At 46.3% G+C, this 18,166-nt stretch overlaps 1 protein-coding gene across 1 annotated transcript in view; it reads left to right on the top strand.

Annotated features, from left to right (window-relative positions):
• Window positions 1-18,166, top strand: part of CA10 (carbonic anhydrase X) — a 567,105-nt gene that overhangs the window by 527,649 nt on the left and 21,290 nt on the right. The window contains exon 5 of the mRNA XM_015411124.1: window positions 16,868-16,963. Coding sequence (XP_015266610.1) covers window positions 16,868-16,963 — 96 coding nt within the window. The remainder of the gene's footprint in view (window positions 1-16,867; window positions 16,964-18,166) is intronic.

Below are 18,166 nucleotides of genomic sequence, written 5' to 3'. Positions count from 1 at the left end.
GTAAACTAAATAGCCACAATGGTAGCAATAGTTCTACCCCTCTTCTCCTCAATGGCATCTTCAAGACCTGCTCAAGTCTACTCCTTCCACTTCTTTGATTGTCCACCTCTGCATCCTCCTGTTCTTCTTTCCTGCCCCCCCCCAACATCATGTTCCTTCCTCTCTGACCACGCACAACTCGTCTCTTTGCCTCCCCACCACCGTGACTTCCCATTCCTTCCCTCCCTGTCCCTCTCTTGTGGCCCATTCATTTTAAAAATGGCAACTTTAATACCATGAATTACCAGTGCTGTAATGAAATTGGAATTGTTGCAATCCCCATCTGCTACCTTGATTTAGAGTCGAGGGCCTTTCATTATAAATGGTGTTTAAATCTACTTGCCTTGAGATTTTAAGTCAATTTTATTATTAAAATTTCTGATGCATTTAATTAATTCAGCCAGAATCAACAGCAGTATAAATACACAGAAGGGCAGGAAAGGTGGTGGGAGTCCACAGTCCTGGAAGCAAAACTAGGTCATTATGTGATCAAGTTTTAACCAAATTATTTGGAGCATAACTGGAGTGGGGATAATTACTTATCGCCTACACACAACTCTATTAACATGATTGTATAATACTACAGTTCTATCTTAACTTTTCTAAACTATAATGGGATGGCAAGTATGTAGGGAATGTTGTACTAAGGTTGCCCTAAATTCTCATGTAGTGCCCTAAGACCCCCATTATGCTGCACTGTGGAAAGAAGCAAAACAAAGGGATGTATGTGGAACTGAAAAGAAGACTGTGAAATATTTTATTCCAAAAAACTAGGGTTGTGAGGTCCCCCCAGGCCACCAGCAAGGGATGTGGGGGGGACACCAGTGCATGAACACAAACTGTGGAGGACAGAAATATTAAGCAGGATTCTAAGGAATGCTGTACTGGCTTGCAGGCTCTGAGTACCACATTTCAGAAGTTAGGCAGGGCAGGGTCATTCAGTCAAAAGTCAGGGCTCCAGGAGTCAGGCTAGGCAAGGTCATTCAGTCCAAGGTCAGGTTTCCAAGAATTAGGCAAAGCCGAGCCAGTGGCTTAGCATCTATCATACACATTGCATCCACACCTAACAGCCTCTCTTGGCTGGTTTTTATAGCCCCATGCCAAAGGGTCATGCTTGCAGCCAGCTGCTCAGAAGTAATCCTGCAACTACTCATCTTTGTCATCAGCAAGCAGCTGGTGTCAAGCCAGAAGGCATGCACTCTGCCTTCTTGCCTGTAGTTCTGTTCTCAGCCTCTGTCTGTGGCCCTCTAATGGTGTAGGAGATACTGGTGGGCTGGGAATGGCTAACTGAGGTTCACCTGCTGAATCAGGGCTGGAGGCTGTTGATGTCTCTGCACCAGCTGTTGGCTGTGAGTCTTGACAAGCCTGTATCTCATTCTCTTGCTGGTCAACTTTTGTTAATTCAAGGCTGGCTACAGTAGGCTCCTCTTCACCTGAGGAGCCCTCTTCTCCTGAGGAGTCCTCAGTATTGCTGAGCCCTGGCTGACCCACAGCAATGTCTCAGTTCAGACTTCATACAAAAACATGGTTTTGTGTTAACTACAATTAGTCTGTGAAACCAGGATTCAGTTTGCAGATGATGAGTCACATCCTGGTTTGCCTCAACACCCTCATGCTGTAAACAGGAAGAGCAGTGCTAGGGAACAAGCTAAGATTTAAGCCCCAGGGTGTTTGTACATCCAGCAAAACCATCATTAAGACTAACTGTGGTTCATAAACTAACTTCAAACTATCGTTTTAGATCCTAGTTTGACAGGCCCTAGCTAATCATAGTCAGCAAAGCGGATTGCATTCAGACATAGTGTAAATAAACTCTGGATTTGTGAGATGTCTGAAGTGAGCTCTTACACATGTGGGTCTGTGTATGTATGTGTATGCACACTTATGATAGAAAATTCAGTGAAGAAATTGGGGCATTACAGGTTGAATAGGTTGACTAATCTGCCTGTCCCTCACAAATGTTCCCTGGTTATTTGTGCTTAGCTTAGTCTAACAAGTTAGTTATGACTTTATTGTGTCAAAAATGGTGTGATCTATGGAGCAATCCTAAACAGGTCTACTTGGAAGTCTCCTATTTTAGTCGGGGATTACTCCCAGGAAAGTGAAACAGGTGCCGGTGCCACTGGACTCAAACCTTGTTCCCACATCTGTTTGTTAAATCTTGTATTTGTATGTTAAGTTACTGCCATTCACAGATCTTTCTTACATCCTATCTCAGCTACCCAGTAGTTATGCATCTTGACTCTAAATGGCCCTTCCTGACAACAACCTCCACCCCTATAAGTAATGGTTGAGGGGGTTCTGTTCCACTATATCTGAAGAAGTGTCCTGGCACACAAAAGCTTATACTGTGAATAAAACTGTGTTGGTCTTAAAGGTGCCACTTGACTCCAACGTTGTTCTGCTACTTCAGACCAACATGGCTACCCCACCTGAATCTATCCCAGGAAAGTGTTCTTGGGATTTCTCATGGTGAGTATTTCAGGCACTCAAAGGGGAAAATTTGGTTTTTGAGAAGACAAAACAACTGTTAGTCTTCAGTGATACTTTCCAGTGTGGCAAATGGCCACTCTTGCCACTCACTCTACTCCCCTTCCTAATTTCCTCAAGACTAATAGCAGATATTTAAAAAATCATTTGAGAATCTAAGGCCCCGGTCACACGGGAGGTTTAGGACCGGAAGAGGGACGGATCGGGGGCGCAGCAAACGGGTGCGATCAAACTGCAACATCTGGGAAGCGGCGCGCGCCCGTCTCCGGTCCGGCCCTTCAGGCCAAAAATCCACTGTAAAAAAAAATCCACCTACAGAGCAGGACTTACCGGAAACGCCACAGCAAGTGCGGCCGTCGGAGCGCCGGAGCGCCTGTCTTCCAGAGCAATCGAGGCTCCCAGCCGAACTGCGCATGCGCACACATGCGCAGCCGGCGGCCTTGCGCTCCCTTCCGTGGCTTTCTCCCCAGCATCTGATTGTGCCGGGGAGCAACTGCGCGGCGGCTCACGGGATCTGTGTCTCTTTTGGTGCGGCTTTCAAAAGCCACACTTTGCCTGTGCTCCCCCCCCCCCCCCGGGGGGGCGGCCCCCCCCGGTGTGGCAGGGGCCTAAGTAAGCCATAAAAGCTGTAGATCTCTTAGTGTGAAACAGTGTGGAATGCAACGCCTGGAAAAGAAAAGGCTGTGCTGCCTTTGGCAGAGTTCGAGAAATAACCCAATCCCACACTTTACTTTCAGTGATTTTTATTTGCAAAAAAACAATAACCAACTGCAGGCCACTAATACAACAGAGAGGCCTTAAGAGTACAAGCACCAGCATATATTAATGCACAACAGAGAGAAAAACAACAACGAAGTAAGTTGAACTGCAAAAGAAAAACATTCAATAAACTCTGAACACTAGGGAATGTGCCATAGGTCCCCCTTTCAGCCCTGTTTACATTAATTAGACTTCTGGCAGGTTGTGGCTTCTCTAACACTGCGTTCTTAAAGAAGGATAGGAAGAATGTGCCAAGCAGGTGTCTCTATGGAATGCATCCCATTGTTGTGCTTTCCCTGCTCTTATTTGAAGGAACTTAGGAAACAGGCCTTCTCTGAAATCTTAAGCAACCACAAAGGTACATCGTGGAAAATGTATTATCACAAGTACGCTGGGCCTAACATATTCCATTTGCAAAAAACGATGTAGCCCCTCCCCTTCTCCAAAATACCTCATTGTGACTTTGTTGTTCAGTCGCACAGTCGAGTCCAACTCTTCACGACCCCATGGACCACATCATGCCAGGCCCTCCTGTCTTCCGTCGTGCTCCGGAGTTTGCTAAATTTCATGTTCGTTGCCTCGATAACACTGTCCAACAATCTCATCCTTTGCCATCCCCTTCTTCTTTGACCTTCAGTCTTTCCCAGCATCAGGGTCTTCTCCAGGGAGTGCTCCCTTCTCATTTGGTGGCCAAAGTACTTGAGCTTCAGCTTCAGTATCTGGCCTTCCAGGGAACAGTCAGGGTTGATTTCTTTTAGGATTGACTGATTTGATCTTCTTGCAGTCCAAGGGACTCTCAAGAGTCTTCTCCAGCACCATAATTCAAAAGAATCTATTCTTCGGCGCTCGGCCTTACCTATGGTCCAGCTCTCGCAGCCATACAGTACTACTTGGAATACCATTGCTTTGACCATACGGACTTTTGTTGGCAGGGTGATGTCTCTACTTTTTATTATGCTGTCAAGGTTTGCCATAGCTTTCCTCCCAAGGAGCAGGCATCTTTTAATTTCATGGCTGCAGTCACCATCTGCAGTGATCTTGGATCCCAGGAACATGAAGTCTGCCACTGCTTCCACGACTTCTCCTTCTATTTGCCAAGGAGTGATGGGGCCGGATGCCATGATCTTAGGTTTTTATGTTGAGTTTCAAGCCAACCTTTGCGCTCTCCTCTTTTACCATGAGCAAGAGGCTCTTCGGGTCCTCTTCACTTTCTGCCATTAGAGTGATATCATTTGCATATCTGAGGTTGTTGATGTTTTTCCCAGCAATCTTAATTCTGGCTTCTGAATCATCCAGGCTGGCATTTCGCATGATGTACTCTGCATATAAATTAAATAAGCAAGGGGACAATATACATCCTTGTCGTACCCCTTTTCCTATGCTAAACCAATCAGTTGTTCCATATCCTGTTCTTTCGCTTCTTGACCCTTATGCAGGTTTCTCAAGAGACATGTGAGGTGGTCTGGTACTCCCACACAATCAAAGGCTTCAGCGTAGTCAATGAAGCAAAAGTAGATCTTTTTCTGGTACTCTCTTGCTTTCTCCATAATCCAGCGAATGTTGGCAATTTGGTAACTTTAGTAAACCATAAAGTACATATGACTCTTTTATGAGAAAATTACACAATAAGGGTAACCTGTGTTTGATGAAGTAATGCAAATACAGGGAGGCATTTTTAGGTGAGACCTGGTGGAAGAGGGGGGTGTTTAACCCTTTCCACACTTCCTTCTCTATTGAAAATTCCATGCCCAGCCAGTATTTACTCCATTTGGATTTATTTTCAGTGTCAAAACATGGTTGGGGGAAAATGAGTTATAGGTGCCTAGGGTTGGAGGAGAGGAGCATCTGCTAAGGAGAATCCATGGATGAAGGAAGGTTTTAAACACCCCTTCCTCACCCACCAATTCTCCCCTGCAAAGTGTTTCCTGTTCCCTGCATTATGAGGCAGAGACAGGATTGGAATTCAGTGTTTGGATCCTAATGTGTAGTTACACCATTAGCTTTAATGGCATCTGAGCTAAAAGTAGGCATTCAGTTTACGGCTGGTGTTTTGCACCCAAGCACCATTTTTCGAGTGGATGTTCTCCAGTGGTTATGTCGTGGTACATTCCTCACTTCTGGGATAAGCTCCTCCCTCTTCCTGTAGGGTCGGCTCCAGGCTTTGATCCAGGCGGGGAGGGGCTTATCCCCTTGCAGGCTCTCCAGTTTCTTTGCCGGCCCTGCTCCTAGCAGGACGTGCCCAGGCCGCGCTTTTTGAAAGCGCACACTTGGAAAAGAGAGAAGACGGAAGAAAGAAGAAAGAGAAACCGGCTGGTTTCATTTACAGCCGGACGGGCTGACGGCGTCGGATTACAATCCAGACGCCTTGGCAGCCTGCAACGAGGGTCTCTGCTGGCCTTACCCGTCCCTGGGGCGGAGGGCCTGCTCCGATAGCCCAGGAGTGCAGAGGCGATTGCACGTGGCGGTAAGGAGACAAAGCTCTCCATAACCGGCAGTGGGCAGATGAGTGGGACACGGAGCGGAGAAACGCTGACTCCTTACATCCCACCTGAAACGCGGTAAGCTGATACCGGCTATAAATCCACCCCTCCTAAAAGGCAGGAGGGAGGAAAACGCCGGAGGGCTCCCGGGAAAGGGGAGGGAGCTGAAACCTCCGTTTGGCCTTGGGAGCCGGGGGAAGGGGGGAGTGTTTTTCCCAGCCCTATAGACGTCCCTCCGAGTACCCTTCCACGGGGGGGGGGAAGGTACTGGATAGTGTCCAGGGCCTCAGAGAGAGAAAGAGCAGGCAGGGGAGGGGAATCCTCCCCTTGTTAAGCAAAACGCAGGGGGACAAACTTGGAAGAATAGATTGAGCGCTTGTGTTCAGCCCAAGACAGTTCCACCGGGGACATCATGTAGGCAAGGCCTTCAACATCCCAGAGCCACCAAGACTCTGACCACCGAGGGTATGGGGCCCAGGGAGGCCATTAACCTGGACATAATGAATTGGTTCAGAGGGGAAATGAAAAGGGAGTTCAAAGACCTGATACTGGAGACCATACAAGGCTCCAAATCTCAGGATGCTCCGATGGAAAGGGGTAGGAGCCTTAAGAGAGCCAAAGACAGAGCTAGCGTCTCTAGATCCCCTGTAACCCCAAAGCACAGCAGACATAAGTCTGACTCTAGAGAGAGGAGCCCTCTGATGAGGCATGATGAATCTGAACCAGAAGTTTCCTCCTCTTCAGACAAGGAGGAAGGTAAACGTTCCACTGAGGAATAAGAAATGGCTGTACAGACGGTGCAATCCAGACTTTTCCCACAGGAAATTTGCCCGCGTATCTTGCCTAAAGTATTGAGGACTTTAGATCTCTCGGCTAGGCCCAGGGAGGAGAATGAACAGGACTCTGAGTTTCAGAAAGGTGTGGGTAAACTGATGCCTAAGGTATCAGTCTCTCAGTTAGGTCTGCCTCTCCCAGCCTCATTTTACCACATAATGAAGGCTGAATGGGACCAACCAGCTAAACCAAAGACCAATCATCCCCCTTTCTCAAAGCTATATACACTGATGCCTGAGGCCTCACAGAAATTAAAGTTACCTGTAGTAGATGATCCAGTAAACAACCTGTATTCCAACTTGGTGCTTCAGACAGACACCGATGGGATGCCCAAGGATCACACTGACAGACGGATAGAACGCGCTCTCCGTAATAATTTTGAGGCCTCAGTGGCAGTGATTAAGGCATCCACAGCGGGTTCTCTATTCACCAGGGCAGCCTACGAATGGACAGACAAACTGGCTGCGGCAGATAGCGGGATACCTAAAGATCTCTCTAGTGTTGGCCTTTACGGCGGATGCCACGCTGGACACCATACAACTTTCAGCTAGAGCCTTAGCGTGCAGTGTGACAGCGAGGCGAAATACCTGGCTTCGACACTGGGATGTTGACTCATCCGCACAGGCTAAAGTGGCGGCGGTTCCCTTTAAAGGAACTATCTGTTCGGTGAGGGACTAGATAGATACCTAATTGAGGATAAGGACAAAAAGAAAGTCCTTCCCTTTAAGAAGAGAGAAAACAAATTTAGAAAATGCTTCCAGCCCTTTCGTGAACAAAAAGGGGACAGAAGCAATCTTTCTCAAGACCCTCAAAGGAAAATGGCAGGTCATACCTCAAAGCGGGAAGTCCTTCCCAAACAACAAGGGTGAACAGTCAGCGACCAAAGCTCCTAAGAAGGGAGCTTCGGCGTGACTACCTACATCACCTAGGGCAGCAGGAGATTGGAGGAAGGCTGCAGTCATTCTCGGATCAGTGGCATCTGACGATTTCGGACCAGTGGGTGTTAGAGATAGTAACACATGGCTAGAAGCTAGAGTTTCTCTCCATCCCCCGCCAACGCTGCGTCAGAATGCCAAAGTTCCAAAACCAATCGAAACACTAGAGTTAAAAAAGGCCATCCTCCACCTTCCGGAGATAGGGGCTATAGAGAGAGTGCCCTCGTCCCAATGGGAACAGGGCGTGTACTCCTTTTTTCCTTGTGGTTCCAAAGAAAAACAGGACCACGAGGGCCACCCTAGACTTAAAAGGACTGAATCAACATATTCGGGACAGGAGGTTCTGGATGGAGACATTAAAATCCATCCTGTTGACTATTCAACAGGGGGATTTTATGACGTCTTAGGATCTATCCAAAACCTACCTGCACGTGCCCAGAAACAGCATGCACTGAAATTTCTGAGGTCCAGTTACGCGGGCTCTCACTTCCAGTACAAAGCACTCCCGTTTGACCTCAAATCATCGCCCAGACTGTTCACGGAGGTCCTAGTGATGCTGGTGGCACACTTACGACTAAAAGGGGTGGGGCTGTTTCCATGCTGGGACGATATCCTCATAAAACCCCCATCAGCCACGGAGGGCACAAAGGCCCTGAACCTCACAGTCCAGACCCTGACCGGTCACGGGTTTGTGGGGAATTTTCAAAAAAGTCACTTGGTCCCCACACAGAGACTGTTACACTTAGGGGTGGAAACTGACACAATCCAAGACAGGGTTTTCCTGTCACAGGAGCAGTAAATCAGACTCCTGGTGGAGCGTGCACTGGGAGACCCCAAGTCGGAACTCATGACTCTGACTAAACTGCTAGGAATTCTAGTCTCATTTCAGGAGATAGTATAGTGGGCCCGTTTTCACGCCAGGCCCCTGCAAAGGCTTCTTCTCCCGTACCAGGGGGAGATTATGCACAAAAGTTACAAGCTTATTCAGCTCCCCTCAGCGGTACAACATCAACTGACGTGGTGACTGTCATCAACACGTTACAAGGAGGGATCCCCTCTCAGGGATCCACCGAGGACAGTCATGATGACAGATGCAAGTCTGTTTGGTTGGGGGGGGGCACATTCGGGCAACAAGATGGCTCAGGGGGAATGGTCAGCCACAGAGGCGATGGAGAGTACCAACCTACTGGAACTGAGAGCGATCCGCTTGGGGTTCCTGAATCTGGCAGACTCCTTGTCGGGACATCATGTACTTGTCCAGACGGACAACACCACGGCAAAAGCCTACGTGAACAGACAAGGGGGAACCAGAGTTCGATCTTTAAATACGGAAGCCACCACACTGACTTCCTGGGCAGAACGTCACCCGTTGTCTCTAAAGGCCACTCACGTGGCAGGAAAGGACAATGCGTTGGTGGACTGACTAAGTCGCGAACGACTGGACCAGTCAGAATGGAAGCTAAACACGGAAGTTTTCCAACAGATCTGCAATAGGTTTGGTCAGATGGACCTCGACCTGTGTGCAACAGAGACAAACCGTCAACTCCCAGCATTCTTCTCCCGGGGGAGGAATGCATTAGCTCACGGGACAGACGCTCTGAACTGCCCATGGCCTCAAGGCCTTCTTTATGCCTATCCACCATTGCCAATCATGCACAGGGTACTGCACAGGGTGAAACAGCTGAAAGCAGAAGTGGTGCTGATTGCGCCCTTCTGGCCACGTCAATCGTGGTTCCAGGACTTACAGAGCATGTCATTGGCGAAACCGTGGAGCCTGCCACTAAGGGAGGATTTGCTGTCCCAAGGGCCTACAAGGCACCCACAACCGGGGTTACTCAGGCTAGCAGCATGGAGATTGAGTGGAAAATGCTAGTTGGTGCGGGGTACCAAGACAAAGTAGTAGATACAATGCTGGCATCTAGGAAAGCCTCCACTAAAAGATCGTACGATTACACCTAGCGAGTGTTTTGTGAATGGAGTGGGGCAAGAAAGCAGGACCCCCTTAAGGCATCAGTTAAGACGGTTCTTTCCTTCCTACAAGATGGTCTAGAGAAAGGTCTTAGCACAAGCACTCTCAGAAGGCAGGTATCCGCCATATCAGCCATTCTAGAAACTAAACATGGGGGGTCTACAATTGGACACTCACATGTTAAGAGATTTTAAAAGGGGTTTCTATCATTAATCCCCCCTTGATCCATAGATGTCCCACATGGAGTCTTAATACAGTTTGAGGGCTCTTTGCAAGCACCTGCTTGAACCTATGGCATCATGTCTTCGCAAAGAACTGACTTTCAAAACCTTGTTCTTGGTGGGAATTACCTCGGCACGTAGGGTGTCAGAACTGAGGGCACTGTCCATTAACAGGGAACTTTGCATTTTTCATAGGGACAAAGTAGTCCTTCGCCCAGATCCAACATTTGTCCCGAAAGTGAATTCAGTTTTCCATAGGTCAGAGGAAATAGTACTGCCTTCTTTCTGCCCCAATCCTAAGCACGATAAGGAACGTGAATGGATGTTAGAAGGGTGCTTAGTTTCTACATTGAAAAAACTAAGGGTTGGAGAAAATCTGAGGCGCTTTCATGTCCTTTAGAAAACCTTCTTGGGGAAAACAGATTTCCACCTCCACTCTGAGTAGGTGGATTAAAGGCTGCATCATTGTGGCATATAAGGAGAATGGGTTACAACCTCCAGAAGGGATAGTGGCACACTCTCTTAGGGGAGCAGCCACGACTGCGGCCTACAGGCCCTTTCCCTCATTAGAAACTATATGTCAGGCAGCCACTGGGAAACCGTACACTCCTTTACCAAACATTACAGAGTGGATAAATTGGCATCGGCGGAAGCATCCTTAGGCCATAGGGTGCTCCAACACACTCTGAAGGGAGAGAGGCGGATTCCCACCCTGGAATTTTTGGCTTCTGTACGTCCCAGAAGTGAGGAATGTACCACGACATAACCACTGGAGAACGGAAGGTTTCTTTCACTTACCGTGAATCTTCCTTTCTCAGTGGTTTGGAGTGGTACATTCCTGCCCACCCGTTTTTTGGGTGTACCTCTCTCCGTCCTTACAAGAGTGTGGGAAGACGGGGATGTTACAGTACGGAGCTGGTTCTCCGTTTGGGGGCTTTAGAACCCTAATACATTTATGGTCTGTTATGGTGTTAGTCTCTCTATGTTTGGGGGAGATAATCTTTCTTCCAGTTCCTTTACGGCGGGGTTTATACCGGGCTTCATGATGACTGGAGAGCCTGCAAGGGGATAAGCCCCTCCCCGCCTGGATCAAAGCCTGGAGCCGACCCTACAGGAAGAGGGAGGAGCTTATCCCAGAAGTGAGGAATGTACCACTCCAAACCACTGAGAAAGGAAGATTCACGGTAAGTGAAAGAAACCTTCCGTTCGGTCTGTGTTTTTACAGTCTTTCTGGTGATTACAGAACCAAGAGATGCTCCTACCTCTCCTTGGCCCTTTCTGCTTTCTAATTACAGCTTTCCTTCCTTGCATCACATCATTGCCTCTGACACTGCGAGTTAGTGGAGAGGAACATCCAAAGTAGATATCATGACCTCTTTCTTCCTGAACTCATTGACTGACCTTGACTATGGGAGTGAGCATCAGCAGTAAATAAAAATCCAAAACTTTGCTGCCAACAACAACAAAAAAAGAGTTGCCAACAAGGACACAATCCCGAAGTCGCAAGACATTATGGATGTTCAGTACATTCATAAATGGGTAGCTAATGAGCCTGTAACCTCTGGTCACCATTTAGTGGGAGCCCTCATTAATTCTTTACAAGGCCTTTAGAAGACAGATCACAATAGGATGGTGTTAATGCTTCCTCCAGCTCTGCTGGCTGCCTAAACTCTGTGGATGACTTCATTGCCTTTGACATTTTTACTTCTTCTGCCCAAGTTAGTTTGTTTGCTGGCTTTAAAAAAATAACCTACTGTGCCAGGTATTAAAAAAAGGTCAAGCTACATTTTTTTTCCTCCTCTGATGCATTGTGAAGTAAAATAAATTATGACATTGTGTCAACAGTTTCGACCTTCCTATTAAAGATTTTCTAGTTTTAAGCATCATCTCTTTCACAATTAAGTGGAAGGCTGTCCTTCACACTCTTAGAGCATAATCCAAGCCAGGGCTATTTTGGGGCAGGAACGTACAGGAACGGAGTTCCGTCTGGCTCCCAAGTTGGCCACGCCCAGCAGGAACTCATTAGGATTGGCTACATTAGGGGTGTGTGGCCTAACATGCAAAGGAGTTCCTGCTACAAAAAAGGCCCTAGGTTTCGACAACAAACAAGGTAAACAGAATAAGAAGGAAAAGGTAGGTGTGGCTGGATGACCACACTTCTGGTAACGTGGGGTGGGTGGCCCAATATGCTAATGAGCTATGCTGTCAGGGGTGTGGCTGGATATGCTAATGAGTTTCTGTTGTTTGGTGTGGCCTATTATGCTAATGAGTTCCTGCTGGGCTTTTTCGACACAAAAAAAGCCCTGATCCAAGCTCTCTAGTTTATGGAATCAGATACAAGGCATGCTGCCATCCATGATGCACAATTTAAGAAGTGTTCCCCCAGGGTCACATGCTGTGTTTCATTAGTGCTGGACTCAATGCTGCGTTTTCTTGCTTCTGGCCCAAGAGCTATTCTCCTGCATTCTCTGCAGCATTTGCATAAGTTCCTCAGGGGCCCTTCTCTGTTTGCATATTGTATGGTGCTTTGTTGCATGTTGAAAATAATGCTGCCCCCAAGCAGTTGTTTGGGTGCTGTGATGGGGGCACATCATCCTTGATCAGATGTGTTGTTTCAACACAGAATTCCTACAGTATCATTGCAAATGGTGTACTTCAGACCATGCAACCGCAGCCCCAGACACATAACTTCCAGAAGCCAGTATCTGTGAGTTTCTTGAAGTGCGAAAGAGAAATACCTGCGGGTATCTAAACACTTTTCCATGCTTTTGGGCTGTACGGTAGAGCACCCAATCCAGACATATAGAAACCATTATTTGAACATGCACCTATCCAACCAATGAAGTTCCCCATGACAGTTTAGAGCAAGTGTAACAACTCCACCTATGGTTTCTGTCTATGATTTCACCAGTTACTGAAACTGGCCCTGGCATTACACAGAAGTGTTGGAAAGCAGATGTTTTATTTATTTACCTCAATTACACCCCACCTATCTCTCCAACAGGGACCCAAAGCAGCTTACATCATTCTCTTCCATTTTATCCTCACAACAACCCTGTGGGTAGGTTAGGCTGAGAGTGTGTGACTGTCCCAAGGTCACCCAGCAAGCTTCCATGTTCAAGCAGGAATTTGAACCTAGGTCTCCCAGATCCTACTCCAGTAGTCTAACCACTATACAACACTGCTTCTCTGCATGAAAGACTTCACTTTTGGGGCTCGCAATGTAACATTTTTAGAGTGATTCGCATGTCTTCCCTATGGCACGATATAAGAACTGAACTCCATGTATATCTGGTGACTATGCATAGTAGGTGCACAGTTTCCTTCACAAGAGATCACATTACAGCCGTAAAAAGGAGTGTGTGTGAGTGTGTGTGTGAGTGTGTGTGTGAGTGTGTGTGTGTGTGTGAGAGAGAGAGAGAGAGAGAGAGACAGAGACAGAGAGAGAGTTTCTCAAGCACATCCATCCAAAGAGTACTTTTATACAAAAACCATTCTACATCTTCTGTATAAGAGAGAAAATAGCTGCAGTAGGGCATCCGTTCTGTTTGAGATCTGGGAAGGACAGTCCTTCAGTTCTTAATCTGTGCTTGGTCATGTTCTTAGTCTGTGTTCCATGAGTCATCAGATATGGTGCCCAACGCACATACAACAAACACCTGTGGAATTCTGTTGGAATTTTTTGCTGTGGATTCTGTTCAGATACAGTCTATGAACTGGCACTCTCACATGGAGGAGAAAATGGTGCTTCAGAAAAATATTGCTGCCATCATAGAAACTAGAGCTTCTACGGATAAACTGCCCATATGGAGATGTCCACTCATGACTTTATACAAGTGGTGCTTCCATGTAAATCTCAACCATGCTAGAAGCCCAGTAGATAGCAGAACTTCCCAAGCACTTAATTGAGAGCTGCCAGCAAATATGAACCATCCCTCAAAAAAATCCAACCGCATCATTTTTCTACTGGCTGTTCAAAATAAATTCTTTTTGACATCACAGTATTTGCTCCCTTCTTCTGTTTTTCCATCTTCCACTTTCTCATTGTGACAATGCAAATTAAGGAAAACATTTTTCACATCTTGCCTGTTTGTTCACACTGTTTGCTCTAGGAGAGTGCCTAAAGCTAACAAGTGTCTTTGCATTCTTCCATTTTGTTGAATGTCTTTGATTGATCTACTGCTGTATTTTTTGCAACTTGCAAGCAGTTATCATTAACAGTCTACATATTTAATCGCACTTGAATTCTTGGAGGTGCTACTCATTCTGGCTTCCCTTATTGGTGGTGGCAGCGGCACTTACTCATCAGTACAGATTTTATTGTGTTGGAAGTAAAACTGCTTCGTGTGCAGAGATACTCTACATGGAGCATCTGAACTGGCAAAATAGTTCTCCCCAAATGTTGTTTTCACAAGAGAAACCTGCTTGAGGAGGAGGCAAGAGCCCTTCCTCCCCCCACATCTTCATTCCATGCTCATTTGGACTGTCCTTTTTTTAAGAAGCAGTTCCCCACAGCTGTTGTGTGGCTGAGGGAACACAAGCAAACTACTGTTAAACAAGGGATGAAATGTATTGTGTGGTTTGCCTCAGAGAGAGGAGCGAAACAGTTCTCCATCACTACTTTTTATTGCATGGTTTGTATCAAGCCAAGTGAATTTCCCAGCCATATATTGTTAGATCTGAGGAGGTCCCTTGTAGAACTTTTTTGGCTCAAATAAGGGAGATATGAGGTACACAAAATGTTTCATAAACAAGACCCCTCCCCCTCCATGTGTTTGCTACTGTGGCTTTTTGTTTGTTTTCTTGTTTATATGGTCCTGCGCTTTTTTTGATTAATTGTTTTCGAATAATGCACTAGAGCTAAGCCAGGTTAAGCTTCAAATTCCATCACAATGCTTCCTACCCTCAGGCCCATAGTTATGGTGGGGCTATTCGGGGCTCTGTCCCCTTTTTAAAGCCACAGCCCCACAGGATTTTCTCCCCAGAAAGGTGTTTTCCAACATTTTCTTACAGTTTTTTTAAAGGTGCGCACTCCCGCACTGCACTGTGGCAAGCCGCACCAACAACAAACCCCAGCCCACTGCTGCTACCCCCCTTTCCTGAGAAGGCTCCTTTTTGCTTCCTGCCTGCCTGCCTTCCTGCCGTGACCCTCTCTCTCACCTTGCCGTCCCTTCTACCAGTGCCACTGCACAGAGATATCAGAACCGGCCAGGGAAAACACCCACGTCCGAGGCTGCCCTGCGCCCCTTTGGTAGGTTCAGAAGTTGGGTTTAGATAGCCCCTGGGTCATGTGCAATTCCGTTGGGAACAGGAGGAGAACCAGATTTGCCGCAGATGGCCACGTGTAATTCAGTTATGTCCCTGGGCCCGAAAGATGGGGGGCTTTGGAGTGAGCGGGGAAATTGCTTCCAAATGAATTTAAGTTTAATCCCCCTTTAAAGTTTAAAAGCCTCCCAGGAAAAATAATCCTAGCTATGGTCCTGCCTACCCTTACTCTAATATCTCAAGGGAATGTGTACAGCATAGAAATAGTGGTTTGAGGGTCCGACTACAATCATAAAAACCTGCCTTCAGATTCCCACTGAGCAAAAAAGCTCATGTTACCTATGGGCTTGCCACTCTGTCAGCCTAACATACCTCACAGGGTTGTTGTGAGTACAAAACAGAGGAGGGGAGTACCATATATATCATCTTGGAGAAAGGACAGGATCAAAATGTAATAGATGAGGGTAATGATGTCTAGCAGTAAAGGGGAGCATAATAGGATGAACACAGCGCCAGTGTTCATGACTCCCCCCACTGTTGCCAAAGACCCCCCCCCATTGCCAAAGGTAGAGTTGTACACCCTGCAATACGTATTATAGCCTCCCAAGGGGTCTGTCCCCTGTTTCTGCTTTTTTATTTCTTTAGGAAATTAGGGCTGCCAATTCCCCCCAGGGGGCGGATTTCCCCCCGCTTTGGAGGCCTGATTTCCGACGCCGCGGAATCGGGCCCCAGGGGAAACCCCACCCTGGCGTGCACGTCACCCGGATGTGACGTGATGACGCCGGGCACGCTGGGGGCGGGGCCACAGCCATTTGAGGGGAAAACATAGCATGGGGTGAGGGGAAAGCATGGGACGCCGTCTGGGAGCCCCCCGCCGCGAGACGAAAAGGATTTGGCAACCCTATAGGAAAGGCGTATGCCAAGTCTCCTTCTGAGGCCTGCTCATGGCCACTCACAAACCAAAAACAAATACAATAAAATCATTTTGAAAAAGAGATAAAATCATCAATATTAAAACAAGTCACACAAACAACATTCACCAGCCATTAATTTAAACAGCCCTCAGGCTAGAGATGAACCATAAAAACAGCTTTGAAAACAGAACCTTTCAGTTTAAAGCCTAGAGAAGGAGAAATGTTTTGGCCCGGCACCTGCAGGACAGTAAAAAAGGTGCTGGGTAAGCCTAAAGAAGAAGGGTATTCCAGTGTCCAGAGGCTAAGTGCAAGGATCAAATATAATCTCAAGCAGGCAGCAAATAATAGGAGGATTATTAAATCCGTAGGGGGCTGCCATATGTGGTTGGTGGGGTGCATTCAGCTTGCTGGATAACAAGTTGTGCAGCCCTGGGTTACGCATACAGTTCTCGATCCTGTGATTAGTCATTTAACTCTGGGAGGCTGTTATGAACCCAAACTGTATTTGATTTGAATTTTTAGACTCCGCCATGTCAATTTTTGCCTCTCATGCTTGTGCAAGGGGTTTGTCTCCAGCCATCCCTCTTTGTAGCTTGGATCTCTGGAAGGACATTTTACTTAGTGCCTGTATTCAGGGCTATTGCAGGAGGAAACCAGCGCCGACTTCTGCAGTGCATTTTGCATCTTAATATGTTAAATTCACTTATTGACAATGGAGAGGAGAAACAACTGGTATGGTGCCAATACAAGCCAGATGGTCACTGTGATTATTAAAATCATGCAGGCTGCAAAACCTCCCGTGGAAAAAAAAATAAAAGAATGATTATGAAATTTTACAAGCTTGGTAGAGATCATGTTGCAAGCAACTCTGCATTTATAAAGAGGGCATTTGTTGTCTGAAAAGAGAGGAATGAATTTGATTCTCCAGTGCTTAATCTTCATTTCCCTCTCTTTTCTTTAGGTTCAGCTAATCCACTATAACCATGAGTTATATACAAATGTTACAGAAGCTGCAAAAAGTCCCAATGGCTTGGTGGTAGTTTCTATATTTATGAAAGTAAGTACAGTCCAATTTCATATACATTGAGTTCTCTTTCCTTCATGAGGTTTTAAGTGATTGGGTGCCGTTTCAATGGCCAGCAACTGCATCCTGTAACTCTGACTATCAAACTTCCTCTGGGAATCTTGCTCTAATGGACTGCTCTTAATGACTGCCCATTGAAATAGCCATCACTGTGATCAGTCCCCCAGTATGCAACTTACAGAATCCTTTAAAAAGTGCAACCAGTCGTCTTTATTCTGAAGATGTTTGCACAGCATGCACTTCTAGGTCTCTTTTCAGTATCTCTCTTCCCATCCAATCCTCCTCTCTCTCTTTCTATCTTTACAAATGGCCTTTAAAATGGATTTTAATGTGACTGTGATAGGTAGCGTACATCAAACTAAGTGCTGGTTTCCCAGACTGAGGGCCACGTGCTGTAGTTCCCAAATGAGCACTGGAGGCTCATAAAAGTCCCAATACGAACTCAAGGCTCTACCATATTAAGCAATGTATATATACTTAAATAACAGCGTTCCGTGCCCCTTGGTGTTTAGTCATGCCGCCCACATGACCAAGGAAATGTCTTTGAACAGCGCTGGCTCTTTGGCTTTGAAACGGAGATGAGCACTGCAACCCTAGAGTCGGATTCGACTGGCTTTCAAGCAAGGGAATCTTTACCTTTTATATACTTAAAGCCAAGATAGAAGGGCTTTCACTGTGTTTAATTCAAATATGCTGCCTTCTGTCCCAAATCACCTCTGAAAATCTGGTTTTGTACATTTTTAGTGAGGTTCATTTTGAACTGGTGACAAGCTGATAATAGAGGATGCCTGTTGGTTAGCATCAGTGTCTCAATAACATGTTTTTGTTTTCCCATCTTTGAAGCAGTGCTAATATTTTTAGTACCATGAAGGATGAACAGCTATGTATTTAAACATGCATGTGCTGATTTAAATATTTCTTTGTTACCATTTATAGAGGTCTTCTGAAAAGGTCACACATAATCCTAAAGAAAGTCATTTCTTCATCACTATGCCCAACAGATAGAAGAGGGTGCTGTCATATGAAATATAGGGTAGTTGTCAGGGGGGAAATTGTGAAAATAAACAAAAACTTGCAAGTTTCCGATGCAAAACTAAAACTGCACTTTATAGTTTAATGGAAGTCATTTTCCCTGCTCTATTCTTGTGCCAATATTGATCATATGTTTTTACAATG

The sequence above is a fragment of the Gekko japonicus genome, unplaced genomic scaffold (genome assembly GCF_001447785.1).
Source record: "Gekko japonicus isolate JY-2015 unplaced genomic scaffold, Gekko_japonicus_V1.1 scaffold764, whole genome shotgun sequence".
Classification (NCBI taxonomy): Eukaryota; Metazoa; Chordata; class Lepidosauria; order Squamata; family Gekkonidae; genus Gekko; species Gekko japonicus.
Note: the sequence above shows the minus strand (reverse complement) of the source record. Positions and strands in the feature narration are given on the sequence as shown.